Source organism: Aspergillus puulaauensis, chromosome 5 (assembly GCF_016861865.1).
Source record: "Aspergillus puulaauensis MK2 DNA, chromosome 5, nearly complete sequence".
Taxonomy (NCBI): domain Eukaryota; kingdom Fungi; phylum Ascomycota; class Eurotiomycetes; order Eurotiales; family Aspergillaceae; genus Aspergillus; species Aspergillus puulaauensis.
This window is the reverse complement of record NC_054861.1, coordinates 2,243,993-2,262,345: the sequence shown is the minus strand read 5'-3', so window position 1 is coordinate 2,262,345 and position 18,353 is coordinate 2,243,993. Positions and strand designations below refer to the sequence as shown.

General features: G+C 51.4%; 5 protein-coding genes and 1 non-coding gene across 6 annotated transcripts; 3 read left to right on the top strand and 3 right to left on the bottom strand.

Moving 5' to 3' along the window:
• Positions 1-646: 646 nt before the first annotated feature.
• APUU_50868S (putative C6 transcription factor RosA-like) lies at positions 647-2,430 on the bottom strand (the record flags this gene model as incomplete). Its single annotated transcript, XM_041705912.1, has 3 exons — positions 647-1,910; positions 1,965-2,267; positions 2,321-2,430. 3 exons carry the CDS (start codon positions 2,428-2,430, stop codon positions 647-649), a joined length of 1,677 nt encoding a protein of 558 aa, XP_041558351.1.
• APUU_50869A (uncharacterized protein) lies at positions 790-1,128 on the top strand (the record flags this gene model as incomplete). Its single annotated transcript, XM_041705913.1, has 1 exon — positions 790-1,128. The coding sequence occupies one exon, from the start codon at positions 790-792 to the stop codon at positions 1,126-1,128; it is 339 nt and encodes a 112-aa protein (XP_041558352.1).
• Positions 2,431-7,266: 4,836 nt separating the features above from the next.
• On the top strand, positions 7,267-7,647 carry APUU_50867A (uncharacterized protein; the record flags this gene model as incomplete). Its single annotated transcript, XM_041705911.1, has 1 exon — positions 7,267-7,647. One exon carries the CDS (start codon positions 7,267-7,269, stop codon positions 7,645-7,647), a length of 381 nt encoding a protein of 126 aa, XP_041558350.1.
• A 2,283-nt stretch (positions 7,648-9,930) lies between these two features.
• Positions 9,931-12,364, bottom strand: APUU_50866S (putative choline kinase; the record flags this gene model as incomplete). The annotated part of the gene is made up of 4 exons (XM_041705910.1): positions 9,931-10,551; positions 10,622-10,765; positions 10,824-11,343; positions 11,400-12,364. 4 exons carry the CDS (start codon positions 12,362-12,364, stop codon positions 9,931-9,933), a joined length of 2,250 nt encoding a protein of 749 aa, XP_041558349.1.
• A 1,704-nt stretch (positions 12,365-14,068) lies between these two features.
• Positions 14,069-14,140, top strand: APUU_t50017A. The gene has a single exon. It is a non-coding gene; the product is annotated as a tRNA-Arg (tRNA).
• A 227-nt stretch (positions 14,141-14,367) lies between these two features.
• On the bottom strand, positions 14,368-16,275 carry APUU_50865S (Auxin Efflux Carrier superfamily; the record flags this gene model as incomplete). Its single annotated transcript, XM_041705909.1, has 4 exons — positions 14,368-14,434; positions 14,484-15,712; positions 15,770-15,936; positions 15,996-16,275. 4 exons carry the CDS (start codon positions 16,273-16,275, stop codon positions 14,368-14,370), a joined length of 1,743 nt encoding a protein of 580 aa, XP_041558348.1.
• Positions 16,276-18,353: the final 2,078 nt, after the last annotated feature.

Here is an 18,353-nt window from a genome sequence, read left to right as displayed (position 1 = left end):
GAAAAAAGGGCAACCAAGGGTGAAGCTACGTACCCAACGATCGGATTAAGCTCGTTTCAGGCCTCCCTCCCTGTGGGAACGTGGCCGTCGATCCCATTCGAGGGTCTGATCTTTAATCTATTTATAACCACAAGGTTCAGCGACCTCTCACTTCGCTTCGTCGAAATCAAGTCACTCAATCATAATAATAAATCCGATGTGACATTCTTCTGCTTTAGCCTGTTTGACCTAGAGCGCTAATAATGGACGGACTGTTTGGGAAAGATGCGAGTCATTGTTATTTGTTGTTGATCTTTAGTAATGTTGAGTGGTTTTGAAAGTATCCAGACATGCAAAATCATTTCCACATTTCCAGCCTAACGCCAGGATAAAAAAAGAATATTGGGTATATCGCACATTGCCTTCTCCGGTCATTTCGTTTCGGAGCTCCTCCGCTGTTCTGTTCTGTTCTGTTGCGCTTCTGCCAGATCATTTCATCCAAAGGTAAGATTTCAACCCTGTTTTAGGGTATAGAATAAAAAATAAACAAAAAATGCCAACTGGGGAATTCAATCCCAACCCTTCTATCGCCATAATCCAATGCAATTCCAAGCTCAACCTGAATGCCTTTTGTAAAATCCAAAAATCAAAAGAAAAAAGAAAACAGTCACGCGCAAACACTTCCGGGCCAGACAGACTCGGGAGTGCCGTAATCGCCAACAGAATGATGATCTTCGTAGAGTTCCAAAGAAGTCAATCCTAGGCCTCCATCCACCCGAGAGGCGGGTGCGCACACCATATCTTCTATGTATGCTGGTGGATAGGCTGAATCGGAGGGAGCCTCGCGGGTATCCGAGAGTAGTTGAGGAGAGGGGTAGAGGCTCGCGGAGCCTGGCGCCGTCACATACGACGTGGAAACTTCAAATGGCGAGCTCGCAATCGTCACCGCCGGGGGAGACTGGAGTGGTGGGGTATATGGTGTGTAAGAAGCGGAGACGGAAGAAGGAGAGGACGATCCTGCTAGACGGAAGTCTTGCATGGGTTGAAACGGACTTGTCGGCGGCGGGGAGTAGTACTCAACAGAGGCCCGTGGGGACCACTGTAGACGAGCTCGGTATCTGGCGGCAAGATGTCGAGGGAGATCCATGATGGACATGGCGAGGTGCACATCAGGATTGTATGGAGCCGTCGCATTTCGGGCATAGATGGTGCGGTAGATTTCCTCAATGGGTCCCACGGACATCGGTCCCAAATAGGCGCCTCCTAGGTCGGGGAACAGGCTATCAAGAGCCACACTGACGCCAAAGAACTGGGCCAGGATAGCCAAAGCGCCGATGTCTCCATCGCCGCCTCGCAGCATTGCCGGTGGAAGCCAAAACAGCCATTGTCGCAAGGGCTGGATGCGTTCGAAGGCCTGCTCGGGATTTAAGGGGACATCACGCTGGAACTGGCGCACAAAGTCGAGTAATTCTCCTAGTCGACGGTAGTGCTCGTGGTTGTGCGCAACCCGCTTCTGGACGGTTTGAAGCGTGATAATGGTGTGTTCGAGACTAGCGAGATCCTCGTCCTGGAATTGGAAGCCGTTGCCTGCTAGGTATCGTTGGTTCTCCAGGAACATAGCAAGCTCGGATTCCTGTTTCCACATTTGAGGCATCGAGTCGAGGACGGTTGTTACCCCTTGCTGCAACGAGGCCCAGCTGGGCCACTCACTGTCTTGCCACGACAGCAAGATTGAGGCAGCAAGGATGCCATCGGAGTTATCCCTTGAGAAGGTGCCAATTGCGTTTTGAAGTCCTTGGATAGCGGTGCCTCGGTGATGGAATGCAAGCTGTTTGGTTTCCTGGTTCCGGGTAATCCAGGCAAGATGCCCTGCAGAGAGCGTTAAGATCGAGTTCATCACAAAGTCGTTGGAGATGGCAATCGACAGGAAGCTGTACCGTCAGTCATGGTCCCTTCATAAAAATACAGGTGCTTCTGGTACTTACAGTGGCATCTTCTGGGCCCAGATAGTGCAACTACTGAGCCCTCGACGGTGAAGATCGATGGAAAGTCCGATTATGTGGTGGATGAGACGGAGGTCGGTTCGTGATAGTTTGCTCCAGCAGTTGCGCGGGAAGTGCATGAGTTCAGGAAACGGTGGTAACCCGGTGAGATGCCAGTTCTTGATCTCCACCTCGATCTCTGCGGACATGAGAAGGTCGGGGACTTTCCGGACAGAGGTCGACTCGTCATGCACGGTAGCGACATCCATGTAGTCACAACGGCAGTTGTGTTTGGTACAGTTGCGACTGTTCTAGTTAGCAAAACACTTCTTGCAGACTCAAAACCATGGGGAACATACCATTGAGGGAAGGTCTCGTCGCAACGAATATGGCGCCGCTTGCAGGTCTTGCAACCGTAGCGGGACTTGGTGTGGCTCTTGCGAGGGGGACCACCGCCAGGACCAGCCATTTTGATGTATATAAGGAGGGTGAGGTGAGGTGAGGTAAGGTAAGGAAGGAAGGAGGGTATATAGTAAGGAATGCGCGTTGGTAAGAAGGAAAGGACAGGATAGAAGTCAACTACCCAGGACAGTAGAATAGTAGAGAAGATAGAGGGACGCTGAGGGGCGTTGAGGTTGGTTGTTAGGGCAGAAGGACGAGAACCGAGAGGAGGATGGAGAGGATATTTATTTAGAAGCGCATTGACTGGAGGGAGGGTCCAAGGGCCCACGAGAGCGAGGTTAAGAATGCAGCGTCCAAAAATAACCACGAGCCGCAGAGCTCATACAGCTTGGAGGAGTGGAGGCGGAAGAGGAGAGTCAGAGAGGGAGCAGGCAAGATGAAGCAAGTGGTGAGGAATGCACGTGGGAATACGAGAAAACGGCAGCCAGCAGTTATTTTTATAGCGAGATTTGCAGCAGGAACTCAGGAAGTGGAGGACAGTGAGGACTGCAGAGTATTAAATAAAGTAAAAGTACAGCATTCCTCCCATCGACGGAAAATAAAAAGGTTATTGGGGTTAGGGGCAGTTTGGGTGCTGGAGTGGAGGGGGAGCTAAATTAAAAAAAAATAAAATAAAAGAAAAGAAAATAACCCAAAAGAAAATAAAAGAGGAATTATAACGAGAGTCACTTTAATTTCACCCTCCCAGAAACAGAAACAGAAGGGGAAAAAGCAAACTCGGAACTAGTCGACGCTGGAGGCTTTGGAGAAGATGGAGAGACGCCACAAAACGCCCAGTCACTGCTCGACGGTGGGAACTGGAAAGGCCCGCTTGACAGGCTGGATCGCGGATTCAATCTGATTGTATCCATGAACGAGAACGAGCCCGAGAATTGCGGCAATGGGAGGCACTACACTGGCAGGATCCGGGGCGTTCACCCTCCATCAGGGCCCTGGAACAGGCAGCCGACGCAGGCTGGACAGACTGGGACAGAACTGGAAATGCGACCGAAGCGGAGGGACCGCGATTGGCATGTCGAGTGCACAGCGAACATGGTCAAGCAGACCAGTTTTGAGCCTCTTCACCCCAGATTCCTTTTCTTTTATTTTTCGGATTTCCACAATTGCTATTGCGACTGGAGTAGCCCCGATAGTGCCATTGCAGGCATTCTCTAGCGGGCGCACTAGCAGTTCTTATTAATAATGATTGACACGGTCGTTCTCTGTCACTTAACGTTATCTCATCCCGCTCCCAACTGGGTGGGACGCTCTCTTGCTTGTGCCGTCAGGATTCAGCTCCGATCTGAGTTTAACCCCTTTCTGCTTCCACAAAATAGACAAAACAATAATCAGTACAGTGATAGGCATCAAATGTAACCATCGGTGCAAGCGATGGATCACAGCAGCCTCCTGGCCCTTGTTTTGTTCGCCAGCTCTGTGACGAGCAACTCCGTGCCGAAACTCTGGGTCTCCAACACTCATCGGTATTAATATTGAGCCCAGTCCGTCTAGCTAGGAATGGCAGGATCCATCGATCCAATGAAATTGTCCTTGGTTTGACTCATGGGTCCGTTGATGGATCAGATCCTCTCAACCCTGTTTCCGCCTAGGGTCCGGTCTGACACTGACCTCGACAGGCGCCGAGATCATCAACCACAGATAGACGAAACTCTCACTCTCCTCCCCAACGGAAATGGAAATTGGTTTGGAGGCGAATTAAAAAAAAAAAAAAAAGTGGCGAGCAAGCTAAGCAATCTTCAAGAAAAGAAAAACAACAGTGCGACCTTGGCCGGGGAGAGCAAAGAGCAACGGCGTCTCCATACCAAGCCCAACGGTGCTTTTCGATCTTTTGGTTCATCGGACTGGGTCGGCCGACGATGACGAGAAGCCAGGTTTTGGCTCGGCTCTGGCTGCGGGCAAGGCGCCTTGATGCGCCTCCCCAGGCGGCAGGCTCTCTTGCAAATTGTCGCGAGTCATTGAAGAGTCAACGTTTAAGAGGGGGATAAGAATCATCATGTCCTGCCTATCGGCTTGGCCCGATGCTGCCTCGTCCTCGTTTTCTGCCTGGCGCACACAAAGCAGAGGAGGGAGCAATGCCTGTCAGCAACGTCTGGTTTAACGTCTAAGTTACCAAATTGGGGTCCCCCTTCAGACCGAGCTAGACCCTGTCAATCCTCCTATTCACGATTTAAGCCCGGCATAGTCCACGATAATCTCAGATCTTGCCTTTTCCAGACAAGCTGATCGTTCTAACAACCAAGGATTTCCGGTAAGATCATCTTAGGCGAAGGAAGCTTCTGACCTCTGACGTGCGCTGGATTTTGGTGCGTCGTTTGAAGGGCGCTGATACCCTAGTCATGTTGTTTTTGTCGCATCGTCCAAGAAGCTACGGCTACTTGTTTGCTATTATTGGCTTGTCTCCGTCAGCCGGTCTCGCAGATTTAAAGCTTGCCCGGCAAGGCAGACTGGGTAATTGACTTTGAGTGCCCGGTGCGCCGAGGTCAAAAATACCACAAATACCAGAAAACACGCGGAAGACTGAACAATCCTCGGAATGGCACTAAGGCGTGGAGCATCTCATGGGCCTGTGGGCTCGCAAGTCGCAACCTTAAAGGCTAAAGCGCACTAGAGTAGCTCAGGGCTAGCCTCCCCCTCTGAAGATTATGGACTGTCCATTCAGACGCCTGGCAACCCAAGAAATGGATGCCGTCCAGACTCGAAAAGTCGAAAGTAATGGCGCATTCTTTGGCTGCACGATCCAGGCACCGTTTTTATCCGAAACTGCGGAGGAATGACGCTCACCGAGAAAACAGGAAGCCCAATTTGGCCCGAAACATTCAATCGTCCCAGAAAGGAACGGCCTATGTCCGGGTTTCTTTTCCCTACGACCCAGATTATGGTTGAAGTCCTCGATTTTCATGTATTAATGGGACCAATAGTCCTAACGACGGCTCTGAATCAACCGTCTTGCATTTCCCAAGCTGCATTTGTGCAACTCCAATTGAATCAACCATCAACCATCAACCATGTCGGTCTTGTGGGGCATGACCTCATGGGTGTTGAGCACGTACCTAATAAAAATGCGCATCAGCTTGGCAGGCCATTTCTCGTCCCATCTAGGCTAAGTTCGACCTGAACCAACCTTTCCATTGGGTCGTATGGTAGCCTAAAACCCTTAGTGTGATGCTATTTTTTCCCTCATTATCGTTCGGAATGACAGCGAGGGGCACAAGGAGAACCACCAGCCAAACCAGCAGATGGTGGTAACGTGTCAGTGGTGACTGGCCAGTGGTCACTCGTCCTCACGATGCTTTCTGCGGCTGAGAAATGAGCCCGATGAAGCGGGGTGTGATGAGCCCGGCGCCGCGGTTGGTCCACATGGGCTAATATAATTGCATGCAGATTTGACCGTCTTGCACGGTCTGCACCTCCGCTTGGTGTTTTGTGATGAACAGACCAGTCGCACTGAGGGATGGCTGCAAGCCTGCAAGGTGCTACAAGGTTCAGCCGCAGGGAGGAATGGGATGATGCAGATGGCGGTCTATCGGTTCCTAAAATCATGGTTCTCTCCCTTGCGAGAAGGCTGTCACCGACCCGACTAACCAATTTGGCGAGATTAGATTGTGAAACATCATCAAACAACAATCAACAAACCCGATCTATGCTAGTCTCGCTAAATATTATCATAATAGGAAATTGATGACAGGGACTCTTGGCATATTTCATGACACTGGATAGGTCGATTGGGGGCTAAAGAGAAAAAAAGAAAGATACCAGCAGATCAGTGCTTGACCCGGTCTGGGACTCAGCCGGTCTCAAGGGAGCCAGACGGGAAACGCTTCGACGGTAAGGAGTCCTCCGTACAGACTCCAGTGGCATTCCTCAACAGTCAAGACCGATCATGGCCGGTGGCACGTCCTGACGAATAGGGAGCATTGTTCTTTGCCAGGTCAAGTCAAACAGGCCTCCCCGGAGCTGCGGACCGGGCCCAAGGATTCGACGCACGTTCAAGAACACCAGACATCTGAAAGATGAAGCCTTGCCTGGTTCGGTTAGTGGCATCGCCTTCAAGGACGGAGTCAAGGCACCATCGCTTGGATGGGCTCGCTGGTTACTGCCAAATCGGTAAAAGGAGACATTTGTCGCTGCATGCATGAAGTTGCACAGCAGCAGACCTGCCACGTTTTCCGGGGGTCAGACTCGACAACTCGAGCCGTCGACTGAGATGAAGGAAAGGGGGGAGATGCCTGCCTTTGGAGGGGGAAATCCCGCTGTGAAGAGAGACCATGTGACCCTCGACCAGTAGCAGGGCAGATCCCTGTCCATCATAGCCTCATCTGGCCGGGTTCGGACTGACTCAGTTCCGACGGGAAAAGGTCGGCCAAAGTACCTTCAAGTATCGGACAGCTAAGTGGCCAGAGTGCAGACCGACACGCAGCCCGTGAAGCCTCCACTCAGAAGACCCTGAAAGTGCAGAAGAAGCGGTGCGATGAATTCACCCTGGTGTCGACCTTTGGTTGCGCAGGTAGTTTCCGTCGCCTGGAGCCCAAAGTAGCCCACGCTAACCCGACTAGGGCTGGCGGAGGGAGCCGACCGCTCGGGCCAATCATCACCCGTGGACCATTCTCCGCATTGAGAGCTGCTGACCAGTCGGGGCGCTGGGACTGGGCTGGGCAGATCGTGGATTTGCAGGCCCAGGGCTGTCCTGCCAAAGCAGTGGAGACGCTAGGCTGGTGTGAAGGAACTAGCTTCCATCTCGCGAGATGGCCCCTACTGTGGTTAGGCTGCCGGCGATCACCGCTTGTTGGGGACTGTCAATTTCTGGCTCTCTGGGCCACTGGCAACTCTATTTGCCTCGCTTGAGATGCTCTTCTCGGGCACGGAGTCTGCCTTCCTTTTGTCAGTGACTCAGGCTGCCAGGCTGTTAAGGCTGCTCAGGCTGCTGCCATCAGCACGTCACCAAGATGCAATCGAGGAGCTGACTGCTTATCGTTACACCAGGCTGCCTGCCACCACGCGGTCTGCCTGGAAGTCATCTGTAACTGTAAGGGACAGAGAGGTTCGGAGTCTTTCCTTCCTGCACGGACCGGATGGACCAGAAATTGAGGATTCAGGAATCAACCAAGAGCATCCATCCCACTTCCATGAACCACTGCTTCTATTCTTGGTCTCTCCTGCACCACATCAAGTTCATCTTCTCTCGCATCGTCGTTTGAGAATCCCCCCCACTCGCCGCACATCATGAATCTTCTTCCTGCCATCCTCGAACAGCTGGATTCCCATGTCAGCAGTCAGCACCCAAAATCGCTTCCCGAGTTCGTCTTTTCCTTGGCGCTTTCTAAAAATATCGCGGCACTGCGCTTCATCATTCGCTCCCTCGCCTGTACGGATAAAACATCTTCAAAACTGAGCAAAAGAATGAAATTAAGATCGCTTCAGGAACCCTGAGTGGGCACTGTTCTCCTCTGTGGTTCGAGGACAACCTTGTTCCATCGCCGATTTGGTCATTTCTTCACCCTCTATCGGAAACTGTAGCCAGTAACCGTGCATCGGGTCTTCCATGACCCTTCATCCACCATTGCAGCTGTCATCGTCTCAGATTTTGAGACGCCGTGGTTGGTTAGAATACTTCAAACTTTGGAGGGCTTGCGATCACCCTTCCATATCGTATACACCCCGCTGGACGGAGGGAACGAGCTTAAACCGCCTCAACAGCCTATCATGAGTGCATCGTCTCAAGCACCCCGATCTCTGTGCTTCTGTTCTATTTTCATCCTCCAATTGCTGACCTGAGATGGCGAGAGGCATGGATGCATCCAACGGGCTAGCAGCTCTCTGGCCTTCGCTTCACTCCGTCTCCCAACGTCATGATACCATCTGCGATGCACCTTGCCTGCAATTTCACCTAAATCTTATCTACCGAAATGTCTGAAGACGAACTCCATCCAGTCTAGCGCTGTCAGATCTCGAACCTCGGGCAAATGCGAGACAAAAATAGAGTCTCCCAGCAAGGCTCCCCAAGCTGTCGATCAATCAGATCAAACGATCCATACCAGACCAACCCGCGATCCTGGTCCCTCTATCCTCGATGTGGAAGAAAGGTCGGGACATTGCAGGCTTGCAGTAGCTTCTTATTCCTTCAGTAGACCAGCGCTCATATCCCATCTCCTCATTGCTCCTTCATCGTCAAAGCTCCCCGAAGTGGGTTGATTCCGCGATAATCCTGGTCACTTTAACCCATCCTCTTCCCACGCTATATTGGACTATTCAACGTGGGGACCACAGCTACCAGGGATTTACTCATGTAGATTGGCCTTTGGTGTTTTCCCAATTTTAAAGTAACTTCCATCTCACCAAACAACCTCCTCGTCATCTCAACCCACTGCCCTATCACGCTGATCACAACCCACCACTTTAATTTCCGCAGAAGATTGTCAATGCCCTAAAGCCTGGAGGCCACCCTAGGTAGGTCTCCAGGCTGTCCCAGCCCCCATATCATCACTTCCAGTTCAGCGAATGGCCTGGTCCACTATTCTTGGCATTCAACGGAGTATACGAGCCATCCATATTGGGAAACCGCGGAAACACCCACCGCACCACATCGCACCTTCCCTTCCACTTCATACCAGCAATCCCACCAATACAAGTCGATATCAGGTATGATCCAAATATAGAAAGCACGATCAACATCAGGAATCCGAGCCCCAAGAGCCTCTAATGCAGGTTCCCAGGGGTGGAACGACTGTTGATGCCAGGAAAGTCCGTACCTACTAGTGATCCTGCCTTGAATCTTGGAATCTTAGGAAAGGATGCCCACGTAGTTGCACCTTCCTTCCATGTAACGTTGAGTGAATGGATGGCACCTTCCAATCCATACTGAGTCAGGTAGGTACAAGGAGATACAACCTTTGAGAGGAAGGAGGCAAGGGCCACCTCTGCCGTGGGCACGCTCGTCGCTCCTTCCCCGACGCTCAATGTCCATCTTCCTTCGAAGGGAAGGTACCATGGACACCCGACCTAGCTTCCAAAGTTAGGTTCTCGGAGGCTATTCTTTCCTGCTCTGGACACCGTCAAAACTTTGCACCGCAGTTTAGCCGTCGACTGGGCCATGAAGGGAAATGCACTCCCTCTCCCAAGGTCGACCTAGTGGGAGGTTGTCCCCTTTGTTGTAAAAGTCTAGATCTAAGGTACCTACCCAAAGTTCCTATGTGAATGAAGTATGGTAGGGTAAAGTACCACGCTGCGTCTACATCAAAATATACTTGCTTACTGTAGTGTATTCGGTAACGATGAACGCGCAGGCTTCAAACGCTGAGTATTTCCATTCTTCACGAGTACGTACATGATATCATCGCTCATCAATCATGGCATGTCAGGTGTGGTATCGCAACAAAACGATAGATATGAACACTAAGTAAGAACGTATGTAGTAAGGAACCTCAAGAATGAAAGATAAAGGTTGGGCGAGGGGTAGTAGGTAGGCAATCAAGAAAGACGAAGACATATCGTTAACGCTCTTTCAATCCACTTAATAGTTAATCATCCTTCCTTCGATCCCCTCCAGCAACGTCTGCGGGAGCTGGTCCCTCTGGACGATTCCCAAGGCCACCAGGTCCGCCCAGAAGAATAGAGCCCGGTCCTGTGCGTAGGCAAGGTAATCGAATTCGTCGGACTCGTCCACGTCGCTGTCGACCGGGGGTTTGGGGGGCGCGGGCGCCGTCGCGGACGTAGGGGTTGGGATATCTTCGTCCTCGTTGTTGTCGTCGTCGTCCATCCCAGGTACCTTGGCCTGGACGATACCCCAAGCCACCCACTGCGCGGAGTTGAGGACACGCCAGAGGTGCGTCTGGCGCATGAGGAACTGGGTTTCGGCCTCGAGGGAGTCCTGGTGTGTGCGTTCGATGCTGTCCACCAGGCGCTGGGGGGCGAGGTCGGGGCTTGCGTTGAGGTCGAGGGGTGTCATTGTGAGAGGGCATGAGGAGGCTGGGCGCATGAGAGGGGTGATTGAGGGGGAGGAACGGCTGCCTAGCCCGGGTTTGTGGGTGAGGTATGCGGTGATGAATTGGTGTTGTTGTTCGGGGGTAGGGTAGTTCAGGTTATCGCAGGCCCAGGACCTTTCGGCGTCGTGGTAGTTGTAGCACCATTCGGTCTGTGGGAGACGGAGGAGTCAGTAAGTTGTTTCTTCTAAGATCAGATTGTATTGCCGGCTGGGTACTCACGAAGTGGTTGGCGAACTCAAGTCCAGGTGTGTTCGCTGAGGCATACTCGAAGTCGATGACGACCAGTTGTTTATGCTCGTTTTCCGGGAGGAGAAGCGGAGACTGCTGACTAGGCTCCATACGCAGCAGGTTACCGTATTGCGTCTACAAAGAATTTGTTAGCAAAGGTTGATGATAAGCTACAGCTCATTCCGAAACCTACGTCGTTATGGGCAAACACAAGCTGCCGTTTAATCTCCTGTGAGCCACCACTGTTGGTAACCAGCCATTTACGGTATTCGTCAATAGCATTCCGGAACTTGGGCCACGGAACACCACAGACATAACCGCGCCGACGCCAGGGTTCGAACGCCGCTTTGGTCTCATTCTGCGGAGACTCGATCTCTTTGTCCAGCCAGTTAATCACCTGCTCACAGCGATCAACCCACTTGTCCCAGTTGTGGAAGACCCTCGGACCGTTTTCTCTCTCCTCTTCCTGCAGTTCAATGCCTTCGTGGAGTTCGCGCATGCGCTTCGCGATCTGCTTCATTGTTGACGGCTCACGGAGCTCCACTGGCGTGAGCGGACGGGCATCCAAATATTCCTCAAATCGGCCGTTGTTGAATGTCCCTAGCACTTTAGGTCCAATATTCTTCCGACACAACCGTCGTAGAATCTGGAGCTCCTTCTCTCGATCAATGAGATGGTCCACCTGTGGACCATAAATACGCAGCAAGAGTTTCCTGCAGACAGATTAGGACCGGAAAAAAAAAGCCTAATGACAAGAGTCAGAACTTACGGAGGAGGTTTTCTAGGAACCAAGGTGTATGATCCGTCCTCCGCTTTAGGCGGGGGAATGTTTTGCGGAGGAGCAACTTTGTAAACAGCATTGGTCAAAGCACCGCTAAGTCGAACGACACCGATCTCAGCGGCCGATTCCATTGGGAGCTTCCGCCAGCCCTTCAACTCCAGCGTGTGTGTCAAGCGGAGAAGTTCGCTCTTGAAGATAACCCAAGCTTCTCGGTCTTTGGCTCGCCTGACACTTGCAGCATCTCCATCTCCCTCCTCACCCTCCGCGCCTCCACCGGTATAAGACAGAGTCTTAGAGTTGTCCAAAACTGCATCTACAGCAGGAGTAACTTGGTCGAGTTCATAATCCGACTCTGAAGCGGAGCCCCTCCGCAGTCCCTTCAGCGGAGGACGCCGGCGCGTAGATCGGCGAGAGGAGCAAGTAGATGTCGGCCGGCTATCGTAGCGAGAAGCATAATGTAGGAGGATCTTTTCCAGTCCATCCAGCGCAAGGGCGGTGTCGGAGCCCTGCGAGACGGTTCTGGTCAACGGAACACCGTCACCATTACTATTATTATTATTTTCGTCTCCCTCGTTATCACCGGCAACCGCAGAGCCGTTTACCGAGCCGCTAGGCTTCTTCGAGGACTGTTTGCGTTTCGACTTTTCGCGCGACAACCACTCGTACACTTGGCTGAAGAGGTTATTCCGCGATTCCTCCTCGCCCTGCTTCAGCCACCGCTCGAAATCTTCTCTGGTCACTGAATCGTTGGATGTCTGGTTGTTTAGAGAGCCGGCGGAAGGCGTATGGTACAAACTTTGGCGCACTGCGGGCTTGCTGGCGGAAACGCGACGTTGCCTGGTGGCATTTCCATCGGAGGTTGGCGGGGGGTCTTGACGGGGTCGTTGCGCGGAAGATGGCAGATTAGCCTCGAGACCTGGGTGGGGTCCTTTTAGAGGCTTGTTAGAATCCATAGATACATCGAGAGATATGCCATTGAGAGATGAGGGGTAGGCGGGTTCAGGACAGGTGAATGCGCAAGGATTTTCGAGGGGTTGACAGGAAAAGTGGGTGATGAGATCATAAGACTAACGCCAGCGCAAGAGCCGCGGAGGGGACTACAACTACTATTGGGCCAGTGGCCGCCAGGGCCAAGAAAACAAAGGGGGAAAAGAAGATCCAGGGACGAGAGCAACATCTGGAGCAGGACACCTACCATCATGGCTATAGCCCGTGCCCGCGATGGGGTCAGTAAAGGCCGGCATCTCCAAGCACTCCAGAACCAAGATTAACCAAGATAAAGTACGGTCCAATCCAGGGAAAGGCGCATCCGGGGAAGGAAATCGGTCACGTTTTCAAGTGACTATCGCAGGGATTATCGGCTGCGGCGTGGATGTACCTTGGCTCGCTCAATAGTAGACCAAGGCAAGAGAAGTCTCAAGAGAGAGAGAAAAAGGACGGTGCATATGAGGCTTTTAAAAAAGCAGAAGAGAAAAAAAAAAAAAGGGACGAAGACTGGGGGAACCCGGGTGGAGAGGGTCGCAATCGGGCCAGAAAGGTGTGTGGGATTGCGAAGGCAGCGGTCGGACTTGGGTGGGCCTTAACGAGCCAGACCCTGGACCGCAGTGGTTCCAGAAACAAAAGCTTGAAAGGAGCCGTGAAGTAACTGGTGCATGGGCAGCGTAGATAAGTGCTGGAGGTTGCGCAGGGAATTAACAATCTCACTATCGCGTAGGCAAAAGTCGGTGTTGGGCGATCAAAATTGGTGGCGAACAAAAGCCGTAGTGCCTTATCGGCGGCCTGAGGTGACATTGTGGGTAGCAAGCGCGGGAGCAGAGCATCTTCATTAGACGTTTTGGTCATTGCATCCACAAAATGCGGCCGATTTGAAAACGATGCTATTCATCTGGCCGACCAGCTCGTGCTGCATGTACGATAAGCTGCTGACATCTTGCGTCGTCGATTTTCTCCTGTCGCATGGGAATGGATCATGGAGACCACTTGAGAAAAAACGCAGGATGAGCATCCTGGCCCAGTCTATCGTTCAACTGCTCACGCGACACCGCAAGTCATATCAACCGCAGCCTCGGGATTACTGCGATACAATGATAAGCCGAACCCTTTGGGGGGCTTATCGTGCCGGGCTGTGTTTGGAGACTCCCAAGCTCTGGGATTCGAGACCGGAGACAGCAGTAGACCAGGAACCATACGATCAGTCGCATGGGTGAGATCATTTAGATCATTAAATGGAGCTACCCTGAAGCTTAGAACAACGTCCGCAAGAGTTTAAATTGGGGTTACTGTGTGGATAGTAGTATTGTCCTCCTCGTTTCCCCGCACTCCAGTCTTCTACCGTTGCTGAATGCTGGATGCGTGAACGCGCTTGAGTCGGTTTCGAACAAACGGGAGTACTGAGCATGGTCGCAAGGGATAAGCACATTGTGCTTCATACTCCGGTTCAGAGCTGCAAAGGGCATAGTAATCGTCATGAGACGTGTTGTATATGTACTTGGTAGTTGTGGTCGAAGCTTGAAAGTTGGATGGGGAAGATGGAACTCCACGGCAAAAGAGGGGAAGCTGTCAAAGCCGATGGCGTGATTTCGGCCTGAGGCCACAATTTTGCTGTATAGCACCTGCAACTTCATGTACACCCGCTTCGAGAATCGACGTTCAAATTCGGCTCCGTAGGTCAGTGGTAGACTGTTGGTTTCCGGCGCCAGAGGTCGTGCGTTCGAGCCGCACCGGAGTCGTGTTTTTGCTCCAGTAAATTATGTTTTGTTCATCTTGTTATATCTTCGTTATTCATAAAATATTCGACCTTCATACATAAGAGTATGGATCACAATCTATAACGCGGCTATTTTCACGGAAAACCCATTCCCACCTACCCGAAACACCGACATACCTGAACCATAATAAGAATACCTAAGTATACAAAAGTAGCAATACGCAAAATAAAAACCCCAGATAGGCCGCTCTAAGCAGCCGCCCACTCAACAACTTCCAAAGCACACATCACAAGAACAAGGGTGGATGGGAGAATCCTACATATGTCAGTGTCTTGCCCAGATAGTAGGCTACTCAAAAACTTACCAAACAACGTAGCTTTGGAACAACAACTTCGACATGGCGCCAACATAAGTATTGTTGATTTGGCAAATCTGCGCCAACTGTAGGGCTGACGGAGCACCCGTGAGCAGGAAGCAGACTATGATGAAGATCGGATCGTCAACAATGCTGACTGGGACGTATTTGGCTAGCAACGCAAGAAGTGGTGCCATAATTATAGTTGGAAGCAGCATACGCCCTAGCAGGGAGGCGATTATCAGTCTTTTCTCTTCCCCGGCATCATTCATATCTTCCAGTGCTTCTTGAGGTATTGTGTTGCGTTCTAGGTTCGCCCCGAGAACCACAAGAATCAAAGGAACAGCAACCTGGCCGTTCTGGTTGATTGCGCGCGTCACGGAGTTGCTAATGAATGTCCCCTCATCGAAGAACAATCGCTGGAGCGAAGGCACAGAAGCCACTATTATTGCAACCAGCATCGCCCAAAGCGGCGGGTTCATAAAATCCCACACACCTGCAAGGAATCTGCGCGTGACAGTTGAGGTCCTCGACAGCGTCTTCTGGAGTCCTGTTGGCAGTCGATTGTAGAAGGCACCCGTTCCTCTCGCCCAGCCGCCGGCAACGCGAGTCCTAACACGGCCCATGGAAGCCTTGAGTCGTGGCAAAGGTCCTTCCTCGGAGGTGTTGTCCTCGGGGTTCACTTCCACGTTCGGAAAGTACAAGATGTCGCCGCGAGAGTCTTGACGAGGTAAAAACGGGCCACTGGGCGGTGGCCCAAGCAATGGAGACTGGTCTTGGGCGTGTTCTTGTTCGTGGTGCGACAACTTCGCGTACGAGTAGGTGCGCGTATTTACAGGTGTTGCCTCCCCAGAATGAAATTCGTCGGATTCATCATTCGAGCCAGTTCCCAGCTCGGCAGAGCCATCGGAGGAATCCCTTGTCCTTATCAAGGGCTCATCCGGATCCGCCTGCTCTGGATTATCGGTGTATCGTTCCTGACCAGGTGCAATTGGAGTCTCCCCATCGTCTCTTTCAGCTTCCTCAATATATCTCTCCCGCGGTGCAAGAAGAACGCGGTACCCCCAACTCCAACGTACAAGCTGGCCGAGCTGTTGGAAAATAAGTAGGTAAAGGATACCGCGCGCTGCAACTTCGTCATCATTATCATTAGGGATTCGATCCCAATGGAGGCCATTTAGTGTTTGCGAGAGAGAGACGACGAGCGATATGGGAAGCGAGTTTGAGTTTCCGAATACCTAGATGGAGAACAAATCAGACACTTTTCACTGACTATACTTCTCAAAACCCCTTACCGCCATAGCCGCCACGAAATTCGACTGTCGTTTGTTAAATCGAAAACATCGTGAAACCACAAATCCGCAAAGGTAGGAGACGGCGGTCTGGACGACGAAGATGAGGGGGATGATAGCGAGATCGCTTAGTTTTCCAGCCGTAAGTTGCGAACCGAGCTTGGTAAATACTATTCGAAGAGGATTAGGTCAGAAGAGGAATCCCATAAGCGATAGCTGGGCTACATACTAAGACATGGTGTGAACAAAGCGACATTAAGGTTGGCAACAAATTTTTGCGCATCGGCATCAAACATGCCAACCTTGGCAGCAATGTAACCGGGAAGGCTGACACAGACGACTTCAAGGACAGCTTCGAAGACGAGAAGCACTAGGTGCATGAAGGGAGGGTGGCTCGCATGGGGACCGACGACATCTTGAAGCATGCCCACCGGCGTCTGAGCCACGAACTGGCGTGTAGTCAACGACTGGGCATTCTGGAAGGATCGAGGAGATGTAAAAAAGGCCATCAACGGCAGGAGTGGTGTTATCTTATCCCTATTGAGAGGGTGATGTTAGCAGAAAGACGGCAGTGAAGAGGCAATGGCGAAGGATGACGGAGATGCTGGGATTAATACCCAGGGAACTGGACAGCAATAAAGTTACGTTGACAAGGAAAGTGGAACCTACCAGAGGCTCGTGGTACAATGGTTTCGAAGATAAAAGGCGCCTTGATTCAGCAGGCGGGGACGAATTGGGGGTCACCAAGATCTCAACTGCAAAGAGGAAGGAGATGAAAGGCGCCTGTGTTGGGCAAGGTGTGATTCTCACGCAGAATTCACATCATTCCAACCAGGAAGCTGCCATGATCTCATGCTCGAGCTGGAGCTGCTGATAGGATTAGCTGCTGCGCTAGTCTGGAGCCAAGAACTTGCTGTGCCACTGCCCCTTGGCCTGCTTTTGTTCCTTGTCCATTGTCCCAGTGGGGGCTTCTTCCACGCGATCATAAGTCGAGAAGGAACGCATCTTCAGACAACTAGGTGCTTTATTTAATAATTTATACAGTTATTGTTACGCAAAATCCTTGTTATGGCTTAGGATCTGATGGAATCTCCAGAGAGAACTTCAAGTTGGCGGTGTTCTTGGCAACCATCGCGTCACCATCCGAGTCGACAACGTGGTGTAGTCGAAGGGATGTCTTCTGAACCTTTTTGTGGTCGTTTTTGGGTTGGACAGAATCTTTCCAGCCAATTATGTCGGCCGTGCCTGATTGACCAGGCTTGATTCAGAGGCACGAGAAAAAGGGGGCTTATCAGCTAATCCCAGCCCATACCGGACGCCTGATAAAGCTTCTGAGTTAACAATTCATCATCATCAAGACAACATAACATATCGACGGGGTACTTTTGCAACTAAAACAAACTCTCGCCACTGACTGACCACCTGCATTTCCGATCGGCCAAGTTACTGCTTGTCCGCGCGGTCCCAACGCTGAATATGTCATGATCAACATACACCATATGGTTGTACACCGAAGTTAGTGGACACAGCCCCTGCCGTGGTTTCACTCCCAGCATCAGATACGGTAAGAAGCGAAATAAACAATAGGGAAGTGAAGGTGAAAAAAAAAAAAAAAAGCACCTTGCATTATCTAACAAACGGTGATAGTTGCCTCAGAATAGAAATAAATGTAGCCAAATGGTTGGCTACCTGCTATTTAGTGTAGTACTACTACGGGAGTATATATCTTCGACCAATTCATTCAATTGAAAGTATAGGGCGACACTCCTCAGCCAAGCACACGAATACCAACGACAAAGGCTAAATTACCAGAACAACACGAGTACCAGCTGAGCAAGAAATCCCTTACCCCCGGGAATACCATCAGCGGTAACAAATCAGTTTCATTGCATGGATAGACAAAGTCAGGGAGACGCAATACTACAAGGGCTGCCTAGTGTCTGGGAACCTGGAGAAGAGATCAGCCTGGTGTGGCTTGGGTCGCCACTTAAATGAGGCTAGTACTACGGAGTAGTCATTGACTCTGAGAGCAGGGGAGGTCAAAGGGCGCTGATGAAAAATGTGGCTTGAAGACGGCATCGGTTTGGGCTCTTTTGCCACAGCTCCGTGGTTTGTGGATGCATACCCGATTTCACGTTTGATGACGGCCATCAGGCATCAAGATAGAATCAACTTGACAAGAGCGGGATCCCACCGCGGCTTATCTTCCTCAAAATCCAATAGGCCGAGCACTTGGGATCGATCCAAGTTTCGGTTCGGGAGAAGGCGAGAGGTCGGGCTGCCCGGTCTTACCCTGAGATTGAGAGAAGTTGGGCCGCATTCAGGATCAGTCCATTGTCATTGCATATCCCACATTGAGCAACTCTGGACGGAAGGAGGTGAAATCCTGGATCCTGGTGTGACAGAATGATGCAAGCTCTCGAGATTGACGATTGACTCTGTTGGATCGTCAATTCGTCAGGCTGCTGGCCGTTGGGAAGCTGAGACGCACCGGGATTTTCTGGGGTGGCAAAGCTGGTGATTGGCCGGTGTGAACAGCCGCGACACAAACTCCATTATTAGGAGGTGATTGACTAGCTCGGTTTTG